The sequence below is a fragment of the Pyrus communis genome, chromosome 8 (assembly GCF_963583255.1).
Source record: "Pyrus communis chromosome 8, drPyrComm1.1, whole genome shotgun sequence".
Taxonomy (NCBI): Eukaryota; Viridiplantae; Streptophyta; class Magnoliopsida; order Rosales; family Rosaceae; genus Pyrus; species Pyrus communis.
Window position 1 is genome coordinate 5,632,992 of NC_084810.1, and position 25,138 is coordinate 5,658,129.

Below are 25,138 nucleotides of genomic sequence, written 5' to 3' on the forward strand. Positions count from 1 at the left end.
AAATCAGGAAAATTGTGGTGGAAGGCGACTCGAAGATTGTTATTGATGCAGCTTCGGGAAAATATGCGGTACCGTGGATTTGGTGAAATGGAATCAAGTCTTTAGAGAAGCAAACTTCACAGTAGATGCTATTATAGTCCTTGAGCATAATTGTACTAATTTATATGTTTGGAATGGGTATTTTCTTGCCCAAGCAAAAAACGTTCTTTTGTATGACTCTCGAGACCTTGAGTGTTACTGAGGCTTCTCCTTAAATTAATCTCCTTCTTCCTAAAATAAAAAATAAAATAAAATTGAAAAAAAAAGGGAATTTCACAATAACACGGGTAAAAGTAAAAGTTAACACAGTAAAATTGTGACTCACTCTGGCCTATGGGCTTGAAAACTGAGTAGGAGAACAGAGAGAGAGAAAGAGAGGAGAGAGAGAACCACCACCGCCGCAATGGTTTTGCAAGTCACCGTCGAGCCCGAACGCACCCACGCCTTCACTGTTCGCATGGACTCCCACCGCATCCTGACCGTCGTCACCTACGACCCCTCCGTCATCACAGAGTGGCTAAAGTAAGTCCTCAAGTCCCCCAACACCAAAAATGGCATCGTCCTCGCCGATTTCAAGGCGGAGGACGATTACACCAGTAGCTTGGGACTCAAGGAATATCCGTACCAACTCCTCACCCTCAACATTGGGTCCCACACCCTCATCTACCACCTCCATTTCACCTGGAACCACAACAAGGTCACGCCGCGGTCCCTCATCTTCTTCTTCCAAGACCCTAGGGTTTTCATAGTTGGCCGCGACATGGCCACCGTCTCACGGAGGCTCAAAGCTCACAACCAGATCGAGATCAGGAACACCGTCGACCTCAACGAGCTAGCGGTCAAGAGGATGAAGAGAGACGACCTTGATCTCGGACGGCTAACGAAGGCTGTGCTTGGGAAGGAAGTGGATGTGATTTGGCTTGAGAAGGAGGTCGAGTGGTTTGGCTATCAATATCGGTGGGAACTCAGAGCTGAGAAGGTCAAGTTCTCCACAGTCGACTCATATATGTGTTTCTTGATCGCTTCGGAGCTGATCGACGCCATTGATTTCAATGTTGCTGGTGTTAAGAAGAAGAAGAAGAAGAAGAAAGGTAAAAAGTAGATCCGCATTGCGATTTGTGCGTGATGATTTGACCATACATATGAATTATTGATTTCGGTTTTAGTAGCCTGACCAAATCTGTGTCGTTTGGTTATTTTAGTTTGCATTTTATAGTTTTACATTGCTGATTGATGAGATGGTGCTGAAATTTGTTGAAACAAATCTTAGCTCAACCAACTTCTAGCGTAGTAGGTGTAAACTTTTAACAACAGGTATAATCCATCCTAGTTTCTTTACCTAGGATAAATCCTGCATTAAAAGAATTTAAAGTAAATTTTTTTTTCCTTAAAAAGAAAAAGAATTATAAGTTAAAAAAAATAAAATAAAATAAAAAATACCCTTAAGAAGTCCTCCCGCGGCTGGGCTGCAATTGCAGGTGGAATGCAGAATGTGAATACTTTATTAAGCACGATTCCAAGCTGATGATCGACCCCAATTGACAATTCGAAGTCACCCATCCTTCATTGATATATATGCCAAGAGAAACATAAACAATATTGTATAAGTACAAATTAGTCTAGTTTTTTTTTTTTTTTTTTTTTTTTTTTAAGATTAATTATAGAGAGAAACAAATGCATTTAGTACTCACCAATCAGCAGCCGATCCTGCTTTGACAGAATTAAGCCATCATATCCTTTTTGTGATGTCTAAACCTTGTTCATCAGTGGCTCCGCGCTTCTTGGGTTCCATCCAAGGACTAGCAATCCAGCAGGTTTCGTAGTTCGACGCATGTAAATGGTTTGGCACACCCACTGCACAGTGATGCTAATCCCAAACAGACAGGCAAAAGTGAATCCCAAACAGACAGGCAAAAGTGACATGATCTTTCAGGTATAGCATCATATCCATGTAGGAGCCCACGTCATTGGAAGTGACCAGATAAATATTTGAAACGGTAGGAATGGTAAACAGTTTATTCTCCGTACTGGAGATCACATATCCATATGGATTGGTGGTTCTTGAATCAACCACTACAAAGATGTAGTTTCCCACGAGTACGCAAAATTTAACATTCTATGAGAACCTTCCGGATAGACTGAAACAATATGAGCACAATTCCTAAATAAAAACCCATCAATCTTTAAACATTCCATATAAACTCAAAATTCAATGGAAATAAAAAGTAACCTATTAAATCAGATAATTTATAACATATGCCACAGCCCTTCTATTGTTTTCTCACCTTCACTACTTTAATAAACATACTACTAGCCTAGTCGGTGTGAAACTTTGAAACTTTAATAAACATAAAATAACATGTGTGCGTTCTCAACTTAATCAACTACTAGCCTAGTCCGTGTGAAATTTTAACAACCATTAAATAACATGCACACCTCAGTTGTAATCTAATGAACTTAAACATAATTATAATTCTCAACTTAACCAACTACTAGTCTAGTCATAGTATGAAATTTAAACAATCGTAAAAGAACATGCTTTCCTTATTTGTAATCCAATGAACTTAAACATAATTATAGTTCTCCGCCTAATACAAAGGGTACACAACGAACAAATCTATAAAGCTGGAATACCAGAGGTCCATCCCGGTCTCTCTACCTAATCTATATCCTGCATTAAAAAAAATTAAAGTAAATTTTTTTTCCTTTCTTTAAAAAAAAATAAAGAAAAGAATTATAAGTTAATAAAAAATTACCCTTTAGAAGTCCTCATGCGTTAGTGTCAACAATTGTAGGCCGAATGTAGAAGGAGAATACTTCATTAAGTACAGTTCCGAGTTGATGAACGACCCCGGTGCAAAGTACAAAGTTACCTATTCTTATATACCAACAGATACATAGTTTGTTTTATAAAATAAATAAAAAGATTAATTAGGAAGAAAAACTATTGCATTTGGTATACTCACAAATTGGCAACTGATCCTACCTTGAGAGGATTCAACCCCTGATCATATTTTCCTAGTGTTGTCTCAACACGACCACAACACTTTGCGGTTCCATCCAAGGACTAGGAATCCAGCTTGTTTCGGAGTTTCACAGAAGTAAATACTTTGGGAAACCCACTGCACCGTGATGGTCACCCCATCCAAAATAGCCAAATTGATCCACATATTTCTCTGCCGTATATAAGCTTCATACATCTAGCCTGAAATAATAGGTTATTTTATTTCCACTGAAGTTTGAGTTTATGTGGAATGTTTAAAGATTGGTTGGTTCTTATTTAGGAATTGTACTCATATTGTTTCAGAGTATCCAAAGGGTGCCCACGGCACTCTAAATTTTGCATACTCCTGGAGAAAATTTTATTTTCGTGGTGGTCGACTCAAGAATAACCAAACCAAATGGGTTCGTGCTCTCTAATACGAAGACAAAGTTGTATGGGCTTACTAACGCTCCAAATATCTATCTATCTATCTAGCCACCTTCGGGAATGTGAGCACCTACATAGATGTGATGCTTTTTGACAAGCGGGCCTTGCCGATGTCGCTTGATAGTTGGGTTTTTTGGAATTCTTTCGGGTTTTCGGGTTGAAGGTTGGGGGTTTGAAGTGGATTTTGGAGGTGGTGGGAGAGATCTGAAGATGGGAGAGAGGAGAGGAGAGGAGAAGAAGCAGCGCCCTTTCTTGAAGCTGATTAAAACAATTGAAAGAGAGGTGTTTACCAGAAAGTATAGAGAGAGGCGCACGATTTGGTGCGATATTCAAAAATATAACAGGTAAAATATTTCACAAACAAATGGCATCCAACTAGGACACATTGACAAGCCAAATGTTTTATAGTCGATGGCAGACTTCAAAAATATTCAAAACATGATAGAAACAATATTAAGAAATATAACAGGTACAATATTTCATGAACAAATGTTTTAAAATATAATAGAAACAATATTCGACCCCAACACCATCTCCAATGGTTGGGCTAAAAGCTAAATTTTTTAGCCCGAAAAATTTAGCTTTTAGCCCAGAAACAGTTTTTTTGTTCCAACCATTCTAGCATAAAATTTTAGCCCGGAATTATTAAAGAATAAATTTAGGCTATTTTTTTTTTGTTAAATTAAATTTAAAAAAAAAATAGATATGTAGACTATCGTAAATTAATTTTATGAACATTTTAATCTAAAAAAATTTAAATTCTAATAAATATTGGGTGGAATCCACTCCGATTTTTGGGCTAAATGGGCTAAATTTTGGGGGAAATTTGGCATTGGTTTAACATTTAGCGTTTAGCCCAAAATTTTCCTTTAGGTTGGACTGGGTTTGGGGAGAAATTTTGGAGGGTAATTTGACTTTTAGCCCATCTGGTATAAGGAGGATGAAAATGAAAATGGCTTTGACCCACCAAACGACCCCAAACCAGATCTGGGCGCACAAGGGGAAAGTTCCCCAGAAAAGTCGATGGCAGACTTCGATTTGAGAACCTTAGCACCAGGAAAGAATGGCAGAAGTGTCTCCGACCCGCCAACAGCCCCAAAACCAAAAACAAAACCCCGAATCGGACCCAAATTAAAGAGAAAACCTTGATAAGGGCACCAAACGGATCTGGGATGGAGGCCCAACGCCCAAAGCAGCGCACAAAACGTTAAGGGAGGGAGGAGAGAGCAGTGCCCACATGGTGGAAGAGAAGGGAAAGAAACGTGGATGGGGGAAGGAAAAACGGTGAAGAAAACGCAGAGAGAAAAATGGGCAGTGGAGCAGAAGGAGCAAAAGGAAAAACAAAGTGAAGAAAGGAAGGAGAGGGAAGCTAGGAGGGGAGATAGGGATGTGCTTTCGTAATTAGAATTATATGCCTTATTTTAGATTTTTTTAATTAAATATCTGTTATTTTTTAATTTTTGATTAATGTTTTTACTTTTAGTTAAACTTTATATTTCAGATATATTCTTAATTTAAGTATTTTATAAATTCTTTTAAATCCATTTTTATGTAAAAAAAATGCACTCAATAATATTCATTAATTTATTGCTATTTTTATGGAATGTCATCCCTTCCTCAATTTAAGGATTCAATTATATTTACTGAGGTTCAAGATTAATTGAATGAAATATAGTTTTTTTAATTTCCAACTCAACATTTTATATAGATTATAAAAAAAAAACAATATAAATGGTCTTCACAAATCAAGTCAAGTCTTTATATAGAAAAAAAAAACTAACTGACGAAAGAGCCCCCAAAACTCGACCGAAAAAGCCCCCAAAAGTCGTTTAAGATCCTCTCCAATTATTTTGACAAAGCATGGGGCTTTATTCTTTCTACTAATATTAAGTCTTAAGATTTTTAAAGTCGTCTTTATGTAGAAAAAAAAAAACTAACTGACAAAAGAAAGCAAACAATATTCTCTTCATATCATTTTGGTAATGATTTGTATATTGTGTTCGTTTATCGTATATCGTATAATTAATTTTTTATTAAATATTATTTGTATTTAATTTTAAATAAAAAAATTTAAAATAATTTCTGACATTTAAGAATCTCTGAAATCGTTAAAAAGAGAATCCATCGAGAGTTCGGATTTGAAGGAAAGTAGAGATTACAGTGAGCCAAGGACTTGATGTCACCGTGCTCGGCACGTATTTTTGGTCAGCGCCACTGGTGGCACTGAATTTGTAGCCAGACGAGTGTTGTCTATGCATGGATACGCGCCAAGGCGTGTGACTTGTTACACGATTCTTGAAATTGGTCGTTGCAATGAATATTGTTATCCGAGATTGGGGGTACATGGATACGCGCCGAAGGTCGAATTCAATCGGATTTATCTTTGAAAGACAAAATAATGGGCCTTTATGGGCTGTCCAATCTTTGGACCATGGATGAGCCATGAAGCTTCGAATTCCCGATTGGGTTTTTCATCATTTTTAATTCAGCCATATTTATTAATCTTTACCTCCTAAAATTATCGTTTAATCTCACTTTATCTTTGAAATTGAATTTGTCTCATTTTATCTTCTAAAATTTCTAAAATCAAGTCATTTCACCTCATTTACATTCAAGTTGGTAAAGATTTAGCGGTTTTAGAATTTTATGATATCATACGTTGCCAATCACAATACCTCATTTTTACCAACATTGATACAAGGAGGATCCTTCTTAGATCCTAGAATCATACACTTCATAATTTATCCTAAGTATAACACATGATAAGATTCAGCATACGCCTGCCTTTAAAATTTGGTAAGTGCCCCAATAGCCAAAAGAATCAAACTTTCTCTCTTAGTTGCATGCCCTTAAAATTTGGTAAGTTCCCAATAGCCAAAAACATCCATCCATTTGTAACAGGAGGTGAAGCTACATGGGTGCAAGGAGGTGCAGTCGCACCTCTGCTCGCCGAAAATTGAGGAATCGCCCCTCTGTTTCTGGGCTTGACGGAGAAAGTGAAGTTCTGCAGCCTACGTTGTTGTTGCAGGATTTCTTTTTATTAAAAAATATCCAGGTCAAGTTACTTAATACTACGGTGTAGTAGTATTCTTCTTCATTTGTAAGAGGTCTTAGGTTCGATTCTTGTCAAAGGTGAATTCGAATCATACTATTGTTAGCCCATTGTGAGGCTAAGTCTACTTCATCTCGTATAGGGGTGGGTTGGAAAAACCGAACAAAAAGTGTAAAATCGGACCTAACCGAACCAAAGTATAGGCAAAACAATGTCGTTTTATATTTAATTATAAATTAATGATTTGTTTTTTTCCTTGAACGGCGTCGTTCAGTCACTCTCTTCAGTCTGAAACCTTAAACAAATCGATCGATCGATCCATTCCCTTCCTTTTCCCTTATCCCTATCCTTTGTACTCTCACTCTAGACCATCTCCTTCCCAGCTTCGCCACTCTTCCACTTCGTCTTCTTCCTTCCCAACGACTTGCGACCTTCGACCTGTCTCACACATCTCGTCGACACGACGTTGTCTCACTCTCAATCTCTCACCCCCGTGACCCGTGACCCGCACACGACCCACGACTTCCTCTTGCCGTTTCGAGTCTCGACCCACAAATTTCCTCCTTTGCAAGGTTAGTCTTTCACCCAGTCACCCTCGTGATGCGTTTTGCAGTTTTTTATTTTTTTTATTTTTTATTTTTTTTCAATTTCATTGGTTCTGATCTGTAGCTTTTCGATTTCATGGATTTTGCAATTTGTTTTGGGTATGCTGGATTTGGTTGGGTAATTTCATTTCTGAACAACACTATTAAACTATTATTTGAGGTTTGATTAATTTGTGAGAATTTTTGGTTCTGCACTGCAATTTGTCTTGGGTATGCTGGGGAGTGTCTGTTGTCGATGTGGGGAAATTAGGGCTGTTGGGGAAATTAGGGTTGTTGGGGAGTGTCTGTCGATGTGGGGAAATTGGGGTTGTTGGGGAAAGTGTTGCATCATTGAATTATTCTCATACATGGGAGAAGGTTGCAAGGGATAAAAACGGATCAACTCATTATTTGATATGCAGGATGAGAAACTGAAATATTCCTACATGTGAACTATTTTCTGTATCTTTTGTCTTTAGAACAATAGTTACTTTCGTTTTCTTTGTCTTAGCTTCAGTTGATCAGTGATGCTTGCTTGTTCTGCTATGTGCATGTCTTTGTGCCTCGGTTTGTTGATGCCTGATGATATATTATCTGAGGAAACATGTTTGCTTTATCTATGCAATTCTTCAATTATTTTTCATCGGTCTGTATATTCTCTTTTTAGTGTTTAAGAAATGCACTATTTGTCTCTGATCAAGTTATGATCTGATATTTATGTTAATAAGAAAGAAAAAATCCCGCCAGGTGCCAGACTGCTAGTATCGTGTATCTCAAAGCCTCACATCCTCTTTTAATTTTTATTCTTTGGTGGTTAGTCGTCCGTTGATGGCATCATGGCGACATATTGTTTTATAATTCATGTTAATGGCATCAGAAAACTTAATTATAAATATGTTCTTATAATATTGTGAGGACCATATGGAGTCATTATGGTAGCTAATGGTTTCATGACAATATATATATATGTTTTGTATCCGTAGTCTTTGATCTGTTATCTGCTATCTGTAATCCTTATATTTTGATGCTGATATCTTTTCCAAAGTTCATATATACTCAATATTGTAAAGTTGTTTTTTCAGTTCGGTTTATTATGTGCATTCGTAGCTTTTGCATGTGCATCCTACCTTTGCTTATTATATATTTTGTATCTTAATTAGATGAAGTCAAGTGCATCAAAGGCCTTGAGCTCAAGCTCAAACTCAATGAGATCATCAAATAGCTCCCGTGAAAAAATAAACTCATCTACTTAAACTTTGATGTTTATTTAAGTTTGGACTTTGGAAATTGGAAGACTTGATTGGTGATTCTAGTTGGAAGACTTAAACTTTGTCAGTAACGTTGGCATATGTCAATCTGTTGCCTTATTCTTTATTGCAGTGTTATTTCCCGAAGTTTGTGGACCATGGAGCAGCTTTGGATTCACATAACGGTTTTGTTGTTGAATATGGTTTAAGGTTATAATAGTAGTACCACTTCTCAAATGGCATATCTTTCCTTTTCTATCAAATGTAGATGTGTAAAATTGATTTCATACTTGTAGGTTTTTATGTGGATGACTCTGAAGTAACTTTGAATGTGAACTTTCATATTTCCAAAATTTTTATATTTTGGAGTAGGAAAAAAAAAAAAAAAAAAAAACTGAAACCAAACTGAAATTGAACCGGAAAAACGAAACCGAGAAAAAACCGAAAAAAATTGAACCGAACCGAATCGAACTGAAATTTCAATTCGATTTCAGTTTTGGGAAAAAACCGAACTGCTGAGAACCGAACCCAACCTTAATTTCATATAGATAATATCGTTTTTCCACCCCAAAAAAAAAAAAAAAAACACTTAAGGGCGGGGACGAAAAGGCAGAACGTTCTCTGCCATTGGAATTGGAAGCAAGTAGCAGTGACCAACGAACGGCTCAGGCTCCCTACTCCCAGCACAGTAGGCCACCGCCGTCAGTCACGTTCTGTCGCCCTCCACACTCGACGCCGTCGTCAGCCACCGTCCAATCACCACCGGCAACCGTCAATTTTGAGGTAATCTCTAATTTTTCAAATTTTAGTTATTTAAATCCCTAATATGTGATTTTGGGAAATGGAACCCATCTGTCAACAACTTTCATAGCTCCTTTTTTGTTCTTTGTAATGAAAAACAACTCTCTCAGCTAATCACTTTGGAGTTTCCTGTTTCGATGTTCATATGCAAACGACTGTATAAATTCATGGTTCTGCCCTTCATACGATTGTTTGCCATGAAAAGTAAATTTCTTGCTTACGATTTGCGTAGCTTTAGCAACGTAAGTACTTCGTTTGCCAGGCACAAAATGTTTTACAGCATCATGAATTGGAGATATAATTGGTTAGCTAGGTATTTGATTTGTGTTGTTTAGAGGAATGTGAGTTCTTTGTTAGTTGCAGGATGCTAGCACTTCCTCGTAATGAAACAAGTTGGCGTCTTTGTTTGGTTTCTCAAAATTAAAATGAAGATCTCGTAATGAAACAAATTGGTGCCCCTTACCTTTTTAAATTTCGCCCTTCCCCCTGATAATTCATGGCTTCGCGTTTTCTTAATTTCCATTTAATTCAGACCTTGAACAAAAAAACTTACATGTATTTGGGATGCAAGCGATCACTACAATGTATATCAAAAGAAATTATTACGAGTATAGGATACACCACCTTTCATTTTATCTTGTGAAATTTGAGACTTACATGGATTTAATACAATCATCATTTGAAGCTCGACAAATTTTGTCTCTGGGTGTTGAGGTCTCTAATCCAATGGGTGGGTATATATAGAACCCCCCCCTAGCCCTCTCTCAACTGGCCCATCAAGCTTTGGGCTAACAAACTTCTTGCATCTCTAAACGCCGCGTATCACTTCCTCTTCTTCTACACTCACCACACTGACTGCTGCTATTGCTACTTCTCGACCTCTCAAAGCTTCTTCAACTCTTACCCCACTGGTTCACGGTAAAATCTATCCCCCCCTCTCTCTATCTCTTTCTAGGGCTACTTCAGCAATTTTTACTTCAATTTCTCAGATTTTGTATCATGATTCCTGAATTAATTGCTATTTGTTTGTATGTGTGTGTGTATTATAGACATAGGCTATGGAGGCAAATACTGTTGAAGAAGAAGAATATGTATTGCTCGATCTCGATTCCGTTTCCTCGCAGTTTGAAATTCTGCCAAACGCACCCTATTCTTTTTCCGTAAGTTTAAACTTTCTCAATTTCTCGTTATTTTTAACATTTTCCCCTGCAATTTTCAGCATTTGAAACTCTTTTTTGTGTGATGCCATTTTAATGTTGAAAATTGAATTGTGTTGATTTGCAGGGTCTGAACACGGAGCATCCAGTATTGAGTATAGGTGACAAGCTCAAGTTGGTGAGTTTTAACAGCCTGAAAAAATGAAATTCTGTATGAAATTCAATGGTTTTGTTCTCCAGTCAGTGATTCTATGCTGTTTTCCGCTCTTTCTCTCTCTCTCTCTCAGCTTTGTTCGTTTATAAAACTGACATCATGTTTCTATGCAGTCAATGCCACATTTTCCTTTTTTTTTTTATTTTTTTTTTTAACCTTACCCATTCCCAGACTTGGTAGGAATGTTGAGGCTGTGAAATTAGTTCATGTTGTTTTATGCAGCATTTGAACTTGGTCTTAAGTTATGCCGGTTTTATGTGACATTGTATGTCTTCCGTGGCAATGGAAATGTTTTAACTCCGAACTTTGCACTGATATCATGCTGAGGCTTTGATGCTATCTGGGAACTGTTTGTGTGTTTTGTAGAAGAATTTGACAAAATTAATTACCTGGCTGTGGTTTAGGCTTTTAGATGACATTTAGTTAGCAGAGTCTTTTATGTAGACATTAATGTATGCGTGTAAAAACTACCATGGAGACTCTTAGATTGGATTGTGCTTGCTTTGCACCTTTTTCATATTGTTTTACCTTGGTATTTTTTGGATTTTTTTGGAGCATTGAGCCTATGAAATTAGTTCATGTTGTTTTACGCAGCACATGAAATGCCTTGGCATCGCCCTCACTCTTTAAAACATTGGCAGCGAATGCTTTAGTGGCAATTAAATGTTTTAACTCCGATTTTTCTACTGTTTATCTTGCTGAGTGTTTGGTGCTGTCCTGGCACTTTGTATAGTTTATAACTAGTGATACTGTGCAGATGTTTATGTCATACTTTGAGTTTAGACATTCATGGCAGTTGGATGGTAGTTTTCTTTATTATTCAGTACTTGCTGTAACTCCTGCTTTGATTTTCTCTTTTGAGCCTCTTGAGCCGTTTCATTCATTTTTATTAGTAATTGGTATGTTATACTTGAAAGAACTAAGGCAAATTCTGCATCACTGGAAAGGCATGGAGGTTGAAGTTGTGGGCTGACATGATTTCTTTTCGCTAATTCTTGTTTTCCTACAGATAGGAGAATATCAAGAAACGGTTGGAACGTGCCTTATATTCAAACAAGAAGGTAAATTACACTTCTATCTCACTCAGAATACACCTGTAGGAAACTATGTCTGGAAAACTGTCTTATATGCATGTACTGGACCATATCTTTTTTTAAGGTAAAGTACAAAAAACTACCTCAACTATTGGTGTCACGACACTTTCATACCTTATCTTTTAAAATTGACAATGTCATACCTAATATTTAGAATTTAGTCTAATAATATACCTTCCGTTACTTGGCCGTTTATTTTTTAGTTAAATGCTGATGTGGCTTCAAAATTATTATTATTATTATTATTTTCTCCTTCCTCTTTTTTTTCCTCTTCTTCTTCTTCCTTCTTCTTCTCCTTCTTCTTCTTGCGCAGGGGGAGGGAGGTTGATGGGTTTTCAAATTTTTTTTTTTTTTTTTTCTTCCTCCTTCTCCTTCTACTTCTCCTTCTTCTTCCGCAGGGGCGGTTGATAGGTTTTCAATTTTTTTTTTCTTCCTCTTCTTCTTCTTCCTCATCCTTTTCCTTCTTCTTCCGCGGGGCAAGAGGTGGGGTGGGTTCAAAATTTTTTTTTTTTTTTTTCCTTCTTTCTTCTCCTTTTTTTCCTCTTCTTCTTCTTCCTCTTTCTCCTTCTTCTTCTTCTTCTTCTTCTTCTTCTTCTTCCGCATGGGGGGTTGATGGGTTTTCAAAAATTTTTATTTTGTTTTTTGGTTGAAGATTAAGAAGGGAAGAAGATGAAAATGGGGAGAGAGAGGGGGGGGGGGGGGGAACGGACGAACAGAGGGATTTTAAAAATTTTTTTTTTTACTTTTCTTTATTATTTTAAAAAATATTAAATAATTTTTTTTAATAGAAAATGGGTTTCGAATCAAGCCACGTCAGCATTTAATTGAAAAATAAACGGCCAAGTAATGGAAAGTATAACATTGAACCAAATTCTAAAGATGAGGTATGACATTGTCAATTTTAAAAGATGAGGTATGATAGTGTCGTGAAATCAATAGTTGAAGTAGTTTTTTGTACTTTACCCCTTTTTTTTATTAAGATTGGTTTGATCCCTCTAAATTACGGTCCTCTAGTTCTGTTAGTAAATTGAGGGCTTCCCCATTCTTTGTTCATTCTCTACTTTTTTTTTATTCTATTGTTCTCCAATTGAAACTCCGTCTGTGTAAGCTTATCTTACATTGCTGGTCCCAAGTCCGGATAAAGGAGGAGGGGGAGTGTGTCAGGTGTTCAATAGCCGATACTCCTATTTTACGTCGAATCATTATGATAATGAATCCTGAATGAAATTGTGTTAAAGCTAGGTCGTCACCCGTAAGTGGCGTGCCGTGTGGCCCGAGCACAGTGATAAGTGAGCAAGGGTCGTTGTATCTCCATCGGCGCCCGGATGCAGTGTTAAATGAACAAGGGGACCATAAAAACTTCTTTTTGAACAACTCCACTCAAATTTGTTTGGAAGCATCTGCCCTTATCAGCTTTACACAGGACACGCAAAAGTACTTTGACTTTATTAGATCGGGGAGGGTGAAGATGCTAGGACAGGAAGGTAGAGTTCAAGAGAGTAGAATGCGTTTAGGAACATGGAATATAGGAACCTTAACGGGAAAATCTATGGAAGTAGTGGAAGTTATGTTGAGGAGAATGATAAATATTATGTGCCTACAAGAAACTAAGTGGGTTGGTCTTAAGGGCAAAGATCTTGAAAACTCAGGTTTTAAACTTTGGTATTCTTGCACAATTAGAACGAGAAATGGTGTTGGCATCATCGTGGACAAGACCTTGACACAAGATGTTGTAGATGTTAAGAGGGTAAGAGATAGAATTATGGCAATCAAGATTATAATAGGACAAGAACTCATCAATGTGATTAGTGCGTACGCACCTCAAGTAGGGTTGGATACGAGTTTGAAGGAGAAATTTTGGGAAGACCTTGGAGACTTGGTGCAAGGAATCGCTTAGACGGAGAAGGTAATTATAGGAGGAGATTTAAATGGACATGTGGGCAAGGAGACAGGCAACTATGGAGGTTTTCATGGTGGTCATGGTTTTGGGGAGAGAAACGAGGATGGGGAAGCCATCTTGGATTTTGTAATGGCATACGATCTCTTCTTAGCCAACACCTTCTTAAGAAGAGAAAAGAACATGTGATCACCTACAAGAGCGGATCGTCAAAAACACATAGATTTTTTTCTAATGAGAAGGGGAGATCGTATAACTTATAAGGATTGCAAAGTGAAAGTACTGGTTAAATGGAATCAAGTTTTTAGGAAAACAAACTTCACAACATATGCTATTACTGCATTTGAGCATAATTGTACTAATTTATATGTTTGAGATGGGTATGGGCTTTACTATATAAACACAGTAAAATTGTGACTCGCTCTGGTCCTATGGGCTTTACTATATAAAGCCCCACTGACCACTGCCACGTCATTTTTTATTTTCTCTGCAACTGAAAATTGAGTGAGTGAGAGAACAAAGAGAGAGAAAGAGAGGAGAGAGAGAACCACCACCGCCGCAATGGTTTTGCAGGTCATCGTCGAGCTCGAACGCACCCACGCCTTCACTGTCTACGTGGACTCCCACCGCATCCTGACTGTCGTCACTTACGACCCCTCCATCATCACAGAGTGCCTGAAGCAAGTCCTAAAGTCCCCTAACACCAAAAACGGCGTCGTCCTTGTCGGTTTCAAGGCGGAGGACAAGTACACTGGTAGCTTAGGACTCGAGGAATATCTGTACCAACTCCTCACCCTCAACATCGGGTTTCACACCCTCATCTACCACCTCCATTTCACCTGGAACTACGATAACGTCACGCCGCGCTCCCTTATCTCCTTCCAAGACCCTAGGGTTTTTGTCGTTGGCCGTGACATGGCCGCCGTCTCGCGGAGGCTCAAAGCTCACAACCAGATCGAGATCAGGAACACCGTTGACCTTAACGAGCTAGCAGTGAAGGGGATGAAGAGTGACGACCTGGATCTCGGCCGTTATAACCTCGAAAGGTTGACGAATGTGGTGCTTGGTAAGGAGATGGACGTGGTTTCGCCTAAGAATGAGGTTGAGTGGTTTGGCTATCAATATCGGTGGGAACTCGGAGCTGAAAAGGTCAAGTTTTCCATCGTTGACTCGTATCTGTGCTTCTTGATCGCTTCAGAGCTGATAGATGCCATTGATTTCACTGCTGCTGGTCTTAAGAAGAAGAAGAAGAAAGGTAAGAAGTAGCTCTGCGTTGCGTTTTGTGCGTGATGATTTGACCGTACGTATGGATTATCTCTCAGTTGATTTCGGTTTTGATAATCTGATCAAATATGTGTCGTTTTGCTATTTTAGTTTGCGTTTTATAGTTTTACATTGCTGATAAATGAGACGGTGCTGAAATTTGTTGAAAGTAGAGTAATGTATTTTCTTTCATCAATTTTCCTGCATTTTCTTGGAAGCCAAACAGGTCTTTAGGACTCTCTTTGTTTGCTTCCTTTCCCTAGTTTGATCAGTAGCACGGGTTAATTAGTTAAATAATCGTTGTATGTTATCAATTTCTTATATCACTAAGTTGAATCTGATCTTATCGTTGTTTCAATCATTATGTTAGATTGGTGAAATGCATTGAGAGATTGTCTTTTCTTTTCTTTCTCAATTTTCTCGAGAAACAAATAGGAGCTCATAATTGGCTGGTTGGCTTGTTCAGCAAGTTTAATGGTTATTTTACGGCGAGCGGTGGACGTTTAGCGGTTTTAGAATTTTAGGACATCATACCTCACAATACCGTATTTTTGCCAACATCGATACAAAGATGATCCTCCTTAGATCCTAGAATCATACACGTCATAATTTATCCCAAGTATAACACATGATAAGATTCAGCGTAAGCCTGCCTTTAAAATTTGATAAGTGCCCCAATAGCCAAAAGATTCAAACTTTCTCGTAGTTGCATGCCCTTAAAATTTTGTAAGTTCCCAATAGCCAAAAACGTCCATCCATTTGTAACAGGAGGTGAAGCTACGTGGGCGCAAGGAGGTGTGGTTGCACCTTCACTCGTTGGATATTGAGGAACCACCCCTCTGTTCAAGCCAACTAGCCAATTATGAGCCCCTGTTAGTTTCTTGGGAAAACGTTGAGAAAATTAAGAAAGAAAAGAAAAGAAAATCTCTCAATGCATTTCACCAATCTAACATAAAGATTGAAACAACGATAAGATCAGATTCAACTCAGTGATATAAGGAATTGATTACGTACAACGATTATTTAACTAATTAACCTGTGCTACTGATCAAACTAGGGAAATAAAGCAAACAAAGAGAGTCTAAAGACTTGTTTGGCTTCCGAGAAAATGCAGGAAAGTTGATGAAAGAAAATACAAGACTACTTTCAACAAATTTCAGCACCGTCTCATCGATTAGCAATGTAAAACTATAAAACGCAGACTAAAATAGCAAAACGACACAGATTTGATCAGACTACTAAAATCAAAATCAACTGAGAGATAATCTATACGTACGGTCAAATCATCACGCACAAATCGCAATGCAAAGCTACTTCTTACCTTTCTTCTTCTTCTTAAGACTAGTAGCAATGAAATCAATGGCGTCGATCAACTCCGATGCGATCAAGAAGCACAGATACGAGTCGACGGTAGAGAACTTGACCTTCTCAGCTCCAAGTTCCCATCGATATTGATAGCCAAAGTGAGTCACAGTTTTACTGTATTTATATAGTAAAGCCCATACCCATCTCAAACATATAAATTAGTACAATTATGCTCAAATGCGGTAATAGCATCTGTTGTGAAGTTTGCTTCCCTAAAGACTTGATTCCATTTCAACAAATTTCTAGGCACCAGTTTGTGTGTAATGTGAAAGTACTGGTTAAAGTTCATTGGCATCAAGAGGGGCACATCATAGGCAATGAATTTCGTCTTGTGAGTTGTGATTATTTCCATTGAAGGTTTTTTAGTATTCACTGTTGACTTGCATGTTTCTTAAATCCGTACATGCTTTGATAAGAGTGAGGAACTCGAATAGATATTGAAAGGTGATCTTGATTTTTGGATAGATTATAGAAAACTCAGGTTATACCACTTCCCTTCGCTGATGGAAGGTAGGGCATTACGCAGCGCTACCCTAACTCGAAGTGCCTCACGATCACCTTTAGTTGGGTTGAGTACAAATAGGGGCAAACCCTGACTGAGATGAACTCTCAACAAGACCCAGATTCGGTTTAGATATCTATAGACATACCATTGGAAACTGTTGTTAATCCAGAATCTGTTACTGGATACCCCCTCTCCCCAAAACCTCTCGCCTCACTGTGTATTTTCATGGAGTCACAGAATTTTCCTTGAAAAGAAAAAATGGTCATATTGTTGCAGAAGGTGGTTATGACAGCCAAAAGCCATTCATAATCTATTCTTTTAAGTTTCTCATTATGATGTACATAAATTATCAAAGATCATTTTCAATCAATCAATCAGGAAAAAAGAAGCCACCTACCAAGTTTTATTGTTTCTTTTATTTACTTCCTTGTATCTGCTTGCATCAGTAGCACCTTATCTTGTACTAAAGCGAGCCCTATTGTAGATGCTAGCGCTGCGGTTCATGAAGAAACGGGGCCATCAGAAGCAAACCCTTTTGCAGGCAAATGCATAATGGATCCAAATCAATCTCCAGGCAAGCAAGTAAAACCAGTTAGTAGCCTTCAACGGATTTTAAAATTTAGATTGGCACCTGATCTCGACTCTCATGATCCACCTGAACAGTCTCGGTAAGTAAGGTCTACTAATGTTTTGTTACAAAACCGCTGAATTATGTATCTGATTTCTGAATTCCTTAGTCGAGACAAGCTTATTCCCTGGTTTTGAAAATGCCAGGGATCCGGTGCTACATACGGTGCAATCAGTGGCCGAATGACCAAGATTGGATTACTTGCACGCGAAGCTAAAAGCTCAATGCTGTTGTACAGCCCTTTTCTGGTCGTTTTTTGGTTAGACTTTTTCTTTTCCTATTGACTTGGGTGGCGCCATGAACTTCAGAGAAAATTAGAAAAGAGAATTACTTATTCGTTAAGGCTTCCACATTTGCTTGCTTCCAAACAATTTAAATTTATATCTTGTTTTTGTATATTGTTTTCCATGACTCGTCCACTCCTACCTTGGTGGGCCTGGCACAAATGTAATATTGGAACCCTTTTGTCCCTTCCTCTATTGACCTTCTGCACTTCGTTTAATTTCGTTATTCTTTTATGATTTATTCAATCTGATGAAATGAATCATTGAATTTGTTAGGAGACCATGTTTTCAGATCAATGTGTATACTTTGAATGATTGGATGCTACAACAGTAAAGTAATGACTAATGAGTAGTGAGTATTACAAACTTAAGGATGGTTCTATTTCGTTGATTTTACCCTTAAACTCCAATTTCCTCCTTGAACTTTCATAAATACCCAATTCATGGGTGGTTAGATCAATGCAAGATGAAATACATGAATTGACCAATGGAAAAATTGAAGGAGGTGACGAAGGACTAAAGTATAGCACGTGACAAAATATAGTAACAACATATTTGAATAGAGGAATTATTGTAAAATTCTGGTACTAGTTTAGAGATCATGACTATAATTAACTCATATTACTCGGTTCTTTTAAAAACAAATAAAACAAAATAACGATACGTTAATTATATTATAACTAAAATTAATAACACTACATGATAATATGATAATATTGATCTATGTGTTATTTCATAAAGGCAAGGTTAGACAAGTGCCATATGACTCCTAGTACAACTCCCTCCAACTTGGTGATTTGGAAGCTTACAAGTAGGAAGCATCTAGCCCTTCCACGTGGAAGCAAATCCGCGACATCAGAGTCAGCAGACACCACCACCAGTCCAATCACAGCCAGCCAGCTGTGCCAGTTTCTCCTTCGTTCCATCATCCCCTACTTTCTCTGCTACTGCTTTTGCTGAAGCTTCCATTCTTTTATTCTCTGCCCCAAAAAACCCAAATTAAATATTCAAATTAATTTTTTACTTTCCCTTTAAATAATTTGGAAATTAGGGCTTTTATTTTGTGTTTTTTTTTCTGTCGTTTCTTCTCCAATTGGAAAGTGGAAGCCCCAACTTTTAGCTCAGAGATTGAATTTCTCAATTATTCGTACGAACAAGTCAGAGATCGCCGCCCAAAAGCCTCCAAATTTCCACTTTCTGTTGTTGGTAAATTTTCACTGCTGCTTTGTAGTTAGAATCTTCATTTGATTCAATTGGGTTTTTAATTTCACTTTTTTTGCTGCTGTGAAAGGTTAATTACTGTTCTTTGATCGGTTTTTGCTCGACAATTTGCAGGTAAAGGCCTTGTTCGTCGAGTTTTCGATAATTGCAGGAAAAGGGCTGTGATATTTGGCCCGTCTGATTATTTATTTCCAATCACTGTATCAAAATCCTTTGAAATTTTCATCTGATAGTTACCCCTTGTAGTACTACATTTGCGGCATTTTCCTCCCTTCTGATTTGTTCTTCATCTGTTGCTTTAATTGCCTCCGATTTCGCCTAAAACTTTGACACTCATCAATCATCATAGTGAAGCTCAATTCCTTTTAATTGGATATATATAAGACTATAGTTATACAATTTTATTTGGTATTTTCTTGGTGCTGGTGGATTTGAAGGATTCATAATGGCGATGGGGTATAGGCCGGTGTCAATGGAGGACTTGCCGTCACATTTGGTTTTAGAAATCTTGAGCTCGGGAAGGCTTAATGCCATTGATCTTCTACGTTTAGAGTTAACTTCTAGGACATTTGGAGGGAATCAGTGCTTATACCCTCACAAGTTTCGGTCATTGGTGGATTTTGCTGCATATCAGCTATGCGTGTCCCATTCTGTATATGCTAAAATGGAAGGGGATGCTCAGAGTGAGCTATTTAATCGGTGTGGTGGGAAATGGAAGCGGGTCTTGAGGTTCTTGCAATCGGTGGAGCAATCATCTGACATGGTTGAGACCTCAGCAGGCAATGTACTATTTCATTATTGTTTGCAGTTTCTTATGATTCATGAATGAACTTTATCAGCAATTTGGAGTACTGGTTGTGGGAAAGAACACCAATGTGTGTGATAATATATTTTGGGAGTTTTCTAATTTAGTCAATCATAAACTACCCATTTTACATGAAATGATTTTTGTTGTTGGAAATTTAATCCTTTATTTATTTAAATTCTTGAAATTCTTGCATTGAGATTAGTTGGTATCTATATTTAAGGTGTAAGTACAAAACCAACCTGAATTGTGTGGTATTAAATTCTTTTGCCTAATAAACTTTTGCCAGTAGTTTTTTACTTTTTTTTTTTTTTTTCGTCAATTTTTGCAATCTTATTTGCATAGCAGTAGAAACTATTTTTAAGTACTTTCTGGTTGAAAGGAAAATGAGAAATGAGATATAGATTTTAAAGTAACTTGATACTGTAATATATAGGATTGCTTTCCATTACTTAACCGTTTGGAAGACTCGCAGAAAATGACATTATTTAGATTATCTGCTAATAGAACAAAGATATTAATATAATGTCTTCTAGAGGTTTGCTAGCTAGATCGACCTATTGATATATTGATAACTTTTTTTTGTTGTTTTATGCTGTGTTAAGTTTGTTGTACAATTTTCTGGTCCTTGATAGCTGCTGGCTAAAAGTTATGGTTAATTAAGATTTTTTTTATCAACAGATGCAAATTACAACTGGACGGTATCACACATTGCTAATCAGCAATTCATCATTGTACTCATGTGGTGCCAGCTTGTGTGGTGTTCTTGGGCATGGCTCTGAGACTAAGCAATGTGTAACATTTACCCGGATTAATTTTCCATCTCCAGCGCACGTGGTCCAAGTCTCAGCCTCCCACAACCATGCTGCTTTTGTTATGCAATCTGGAGAGGTTAGTACGTGCTTATACCTCAACATGGTATACCTTATTCTGAGATGAACAAATAGTTTTCTTTTGTATCTTAGATGTGAATACATAAGAAATACTTCTCCATCATTTTGTGCTCAATATTTCCACTCATAATTTAAATTCTGCCGTCGACTTTGTCAATGTTCCTTTGATTTTTTTGCAAGTTATGACACCCATGGGTTGTTGATTTTTTGGCAGTGATAGGCACTTATAAGTTATTGTCGAGGTTTAGCAAGCCTCCGTGATCCCATCATGAAACCTGGTTTAGAATTTGGTCTGATTTCCACCATCGATATATCTGGCTATCTACACACACACACAGCTTTCTGCACCTATGTACCATTTATACTTCCCATATCTTATATACTCAAAACTTAGTAGGTCACTCCCACATTAGTCTTCTAAGAGTTGCCTTGATGCATTAAATTTGTGCTCGTGTCTTGGCAATTGTCACTCTTATAGAAGCTGAATATGCATTGCAAAGCGTTTTAGATATTATGCATGACCGTCCTTCTAGTCATGTAATGACGCTTTTTGGTTACTGATACAGGTTTTCACATGTGGGGATAATTCATCATTTTGTTGTGGGCATAAAGATACAAACCGGCCAATTTTTAGGCCTAGGCTTGTTGAGGCATTGAAAGGACTTCCTTGCAAGCAGGTAAACTTATATCCTCATTGTTGTATTATAAATGACAATGAATTTTTTTCAAATAGATAAAAAAAGTGTCAGAATCAGTGGATATTATACAATCTTCTGGGTAAAGCTAATGGAGATTTTTGTGGAGAATTTTTCCCTTCATTGTGTCAACAATAGGAATTGTTGGATTTTTGGGAAACGAATCACCGAATCATTGTGTAGTATTATGGATGAATATCCCTGTTCAAAGACTATATAGTTGTTGAACTACAATTTCTGTTCTTCTGTTTTCCTTTAATTTGTAACCCCTGCACTATGATTTCTGGATTATGGAATTACTTTTAAATGATGTGTCTAGTTATTGGATTCTTCTACTTGTAGGTAAAATAAACATCACCCTTCTTTACCATAGAAATATAACTCTTTGCTCAAGAAAACAACAACTAGGAAGCCTTTTGAAGGCTTCTGGAATTTGAAGCTAAATACTTTGATTGATGATGTGCTCAGTCTTAGAGGTCTGATTCGGACCACTTCCAATTATACATTCCTCTTTTTCATCGAGAAAAACTATTAACTATAGATATGAATGGCCCAAGTTCTCGTTCTCCATTGTTGTAAATGGATCTTATGCTTTATTCCATTCTTAGGTGATAATTACTCTACTCTTTATCTTCTCTGATGTCGATGTGTATCACTATATCTTCATGAGTTATCTGTTGGAACTTGTTTCACTCCAATTCTTTTTTCCTTGCCTATTTATACAACTTGTAGTTGGACATTAAATAGCTGGAACTTGTTTCAGGTTGCTACAGGGCTTAATTTTACCGTGTCTCTTACAAGACAAGGTCGTGTTTATACATGTGGGGCCAATACACATGGTCAACTTGGTCATGGAGACACCATAGATAGCCCAACTCCCAAAATGATTGAAATGCCCGAGGGCATTGGTTCCATTGTTCAGATTGCTGCTGGTCCGAATTACGTCTTAGCTGTAACTGACAATGGACTAGTGTACTCTTTTGGGTCAGGTTCTAACTTCTGTCTTGGCCACGGAGAGCAGCATGATGAGTTTCAGCCACGTGCAATCCAAAAATTTAAAAGACAGGGTATTCATGTGGTTCGAGTCTCTGCAGGCGATGAGCATGCCGTGGCACTTGATTCCAATGGATTTGTTAGTCTCCTAACCGGTGACAAAATTTCAATATTTTATTGTTGTGCTTGGCATGTATTTGACTCTGTCAAAAACCATGGAAATTGCAGGTACATACTTGGGGTAAAGGCTACTGCGGTGCATTAGGCCATGGGGATGAGATTGACAAGACCACCCCAGAACTCTTGACCAAGCTCAAAAGCCACCTCGCTGTGCAGGTTTGGATTTTTCATTCATCTTATCATTTCTAATAAATTATGATTTTTTAAGTCCATTGTTCTATGTTGCCCTCAATTGTTAAGAGTAGATGCAATGCTCCAACACTACAACTTTGGCGTTGTGAAACTCGCATACAAATCTGTGCATCTTTCTCCTGTTTTTTTCCCTTTTCATGTGGAACTTCTCGTTTTAATCCATAGGTGTGCTATAACAGTTACTGTACTCTGTAGGTGTGTGCTAGAAAGCGGAAGACCTTTTTCCTCTGCGACAATGGTACAGTATATGGTTGTGGTTGGATGAGCTTTGGTAGCCTTGGATTTCCCGACAGGGGATTATCTGATAAGATCTTGAGCCCTCGAATCCTCGATAGCTTAAGAGCTCATCATGTTTCTCAGATTAGCACTGGGCTGTACCATACTGTTGTTCTCACTAACCGCGGACAACTCTTTGGATTTGGAGATAACGAAAGGGCACAACTCGGGCACGACACATTGCGATGTTGCCTTGAACCAACTGAAATCTTCATACAAGAAACGGCTGAAGACATGGATCGCGTTACAGAATGCCTCTGACCTCAGGAAAAAACCATCTGCTTTGTGGAGTTGTATGATTTCTTATGACCTTAGCAAACACCATGAGATTTCCTGCCATAATTTGAATCGAATTTGTTAAGTATAGGGTAAATAGCTTTTGTGTATCTGTGAGATGAAAATGTTGAAGGCGTTACATGATAATTTGTGTGTGATATTTGTTGTGGGAAATTAGATTGCGTATAATATAAGAAGTACAGCTACGTTTTGTGTTCATTTTGTTTCAGTTTCCAGGTTGCCTTGTCAACGATGCTTCTTTCAAATTATGCCTACTTCTCTGATACCATATTATGCTAGCATCAATCAAGGACTGTGATACCATCCATGCACGACTGATGCTAACATAATAAGCGTCATTATGCCGTAGAATGCAAGTACGTGCGGCCGGCCGGCCAGCCAACAGGGATTTTAAAATAATCATTAGTCCATCGTAGCCGTGTCGGTAACATAAAAATCGTACCTACCTATATGGTGGACAATATTTGTTTGAACGGACTTTCTCGAAGCATAGTCACGTCTTTTGGATTTGAGGTTTTAATTAGTAAGGGTACAAATTTAGTTGGCAGTCCAGGTCAACATTAATATATTTGTAGTACGAGACACTACCTACTTTCTAAGTTTGCCAGATTTCATCAAACTATAAAGAATTGAAATATTTATTATCTTTTCTGACAGCGTTCTAATGTCAATTGTCCTCCTTTAAATGGGACGTTGGAAGCAGAGTGAAATGAGAAGATATGATCCATGTGACAAGCGTGCCTCCTTTTGTGTTGTTTGTTAAGTAGTTGGAAGTTTGCAAGAGGAAGAGATAATTGGAGCATTGGTCTTCAATTTTGGCTTAATTGAAGTTTGAGTTCTTAAACAAAAAATACGTAAAATTTGATTTCTGAATTTGTCATAACGCGGAAGGTTACTCAGTTACAACTTTTATCCAGATTTTTCGCTTCAAATATCATAATTTGGACGGAAGTTTTATCGGAGTTACCTAAAAAAACACAGTGCTTCAAATTGTGACAAATTCAAGCACCAATTTTTATTGACTTTTAGTTAGAGGTGCAAAGATCCAATTTGACCAAAATTCAGGAACTATGCTTCAATTTTATCAAAAGAGGAGAACAAGCTATGTTTTCCTCCTTTCTAAATTCCAACCACAAAAGTGCAACTTATGCTCTATTTCCACTACTGCATATAAGAAAAACTTGCATAAAATAAGATTGTCAAAGTGGTCGTGTTTTAACTAATTATGCATTGTTATGTGAGAAAATTAAAATTATGGTTACACGTCACGTGATAAATTTGAAACATGACCAACTTAACGCCCCCACTTTATTTAAGTCTCTCTACTAGTACATGTGTCTCTACACTGTCTCCAAATATAATACTTATGTGTGACTATCTCTTATCACGTGACAATTTATTAATACACATTTTTTCTCCCTTTCTGTACCCTGAGCTTGGAAATATCATAAATAATACTGATCATGGTGGCACATCTCTTTTGCCAACTAAAATGCTAGGATGTTTTTTCCCAAAGGTTTTTTTTTTGGTAAAGATTTGTTTTTTCAAGTTTATGGATGAGGATCCTGAAGCTCACTTTATCATGTTTGTCGTACATCGTGTGTTCATTTTTCGTCAGGTACTATTTGTGTTCAATTTTAAATAAAAAAATTCAAAAATAATTTCTAACCACTAATCACCATTTTCCTTCTTTATTCACTATTTTACTTATGGGACTCCAGGTCACTTTATCTTTTTAAAGAAAAATGCTAAAAAAATTATGTTTTTAAACTTTATAACGTGAAAGTGGATGATTAAAATTCCTCTATTGTATATGATTAAAATTCCTCTATTGTATATAACTTAATCATAACAAAACCGCGTTTAAAGGACGACTTTTTTCCCTGGCCCATTTTTGCAAATCTTAATTTGTTCTTTTGCCCTTTTATTTGTTTAATTTTTAAGCTAATTGCAATGCCCTTTATACTTTACAGTAAAGAGTTGCTAATTTCCTATCCATTCATCTGCTTTTAACATTTTCTTTAAT

At 37.3% G+C, this 25,138-nt stretch overlaps 2 protein-coding genes across 4 annotated transcripts; both read left to right on the forward strand.

Annotated features, from left to right (window-relative positions):
- Positions 1–799: 799 nt before the first annotated feature.
- LOC137742834 (uncharacterized) lies at positions 800–17,755 on the forward strand. The gene is made up of 7 exons (XM_068482785.1): positions 800–1,130; positions 8,649–8,671; positions 8,947–9,135; positions 10,438–10,488; positions 11,534–11,585; positions 17,133–17,316; positions 17,423–17,755. Exons 1-7 carry the CDS (start codon positions 800–802, stop codon positions 17,460–17,462), a joined length of 870 nt encoding a protein of 289 aa, XP_068338886.1. The 3' UTR covers positions 17,463–17,755.
- Positions 17,756–18,478: 723 nt separating this feature from the next.
- Positions 18,479–23,325, forward strand: LOC137742114 (ultraviolet-B receptor UVR8). 3 transcript variants are annotated; one of them, XM_068481869.1, is made up of 7 exons: positions 18,479–18,895; positions 19,219–19,565; positions 20,268–20,477; positions 21,046–21,156; positions 21,938–22,306; positions 22,396–22,503; positions 22,735–23,325. In XM_068481869.1, exons 2-7 carry the CDS (start codon positions 19,227–19,229, stop codon positions 23,074–23,076), a joined length of 1,479 nt encoding a protein of 492 aa, XP_068337970.1. In that variant the 5' UTR covers positions 18,479–18,895; positions 19,219–19,226; the 3' UTR covers positions 23,077–23,325. The 3 variants fall into 3 exon arrangements, with proteins under 3 accessions (XP_068337970.1, XP_068337969.1, XP_068337971.1); XM_068481868.1 differs by having other exon boundaries at positions 18,479–18,766; positions 18,896–19,565; XM_068481870.1 differs by having other exon boundaries at positions 18,479–18,766.
- Positions 23,326–25,138: the final 1,813 nt, after the last annotated feature.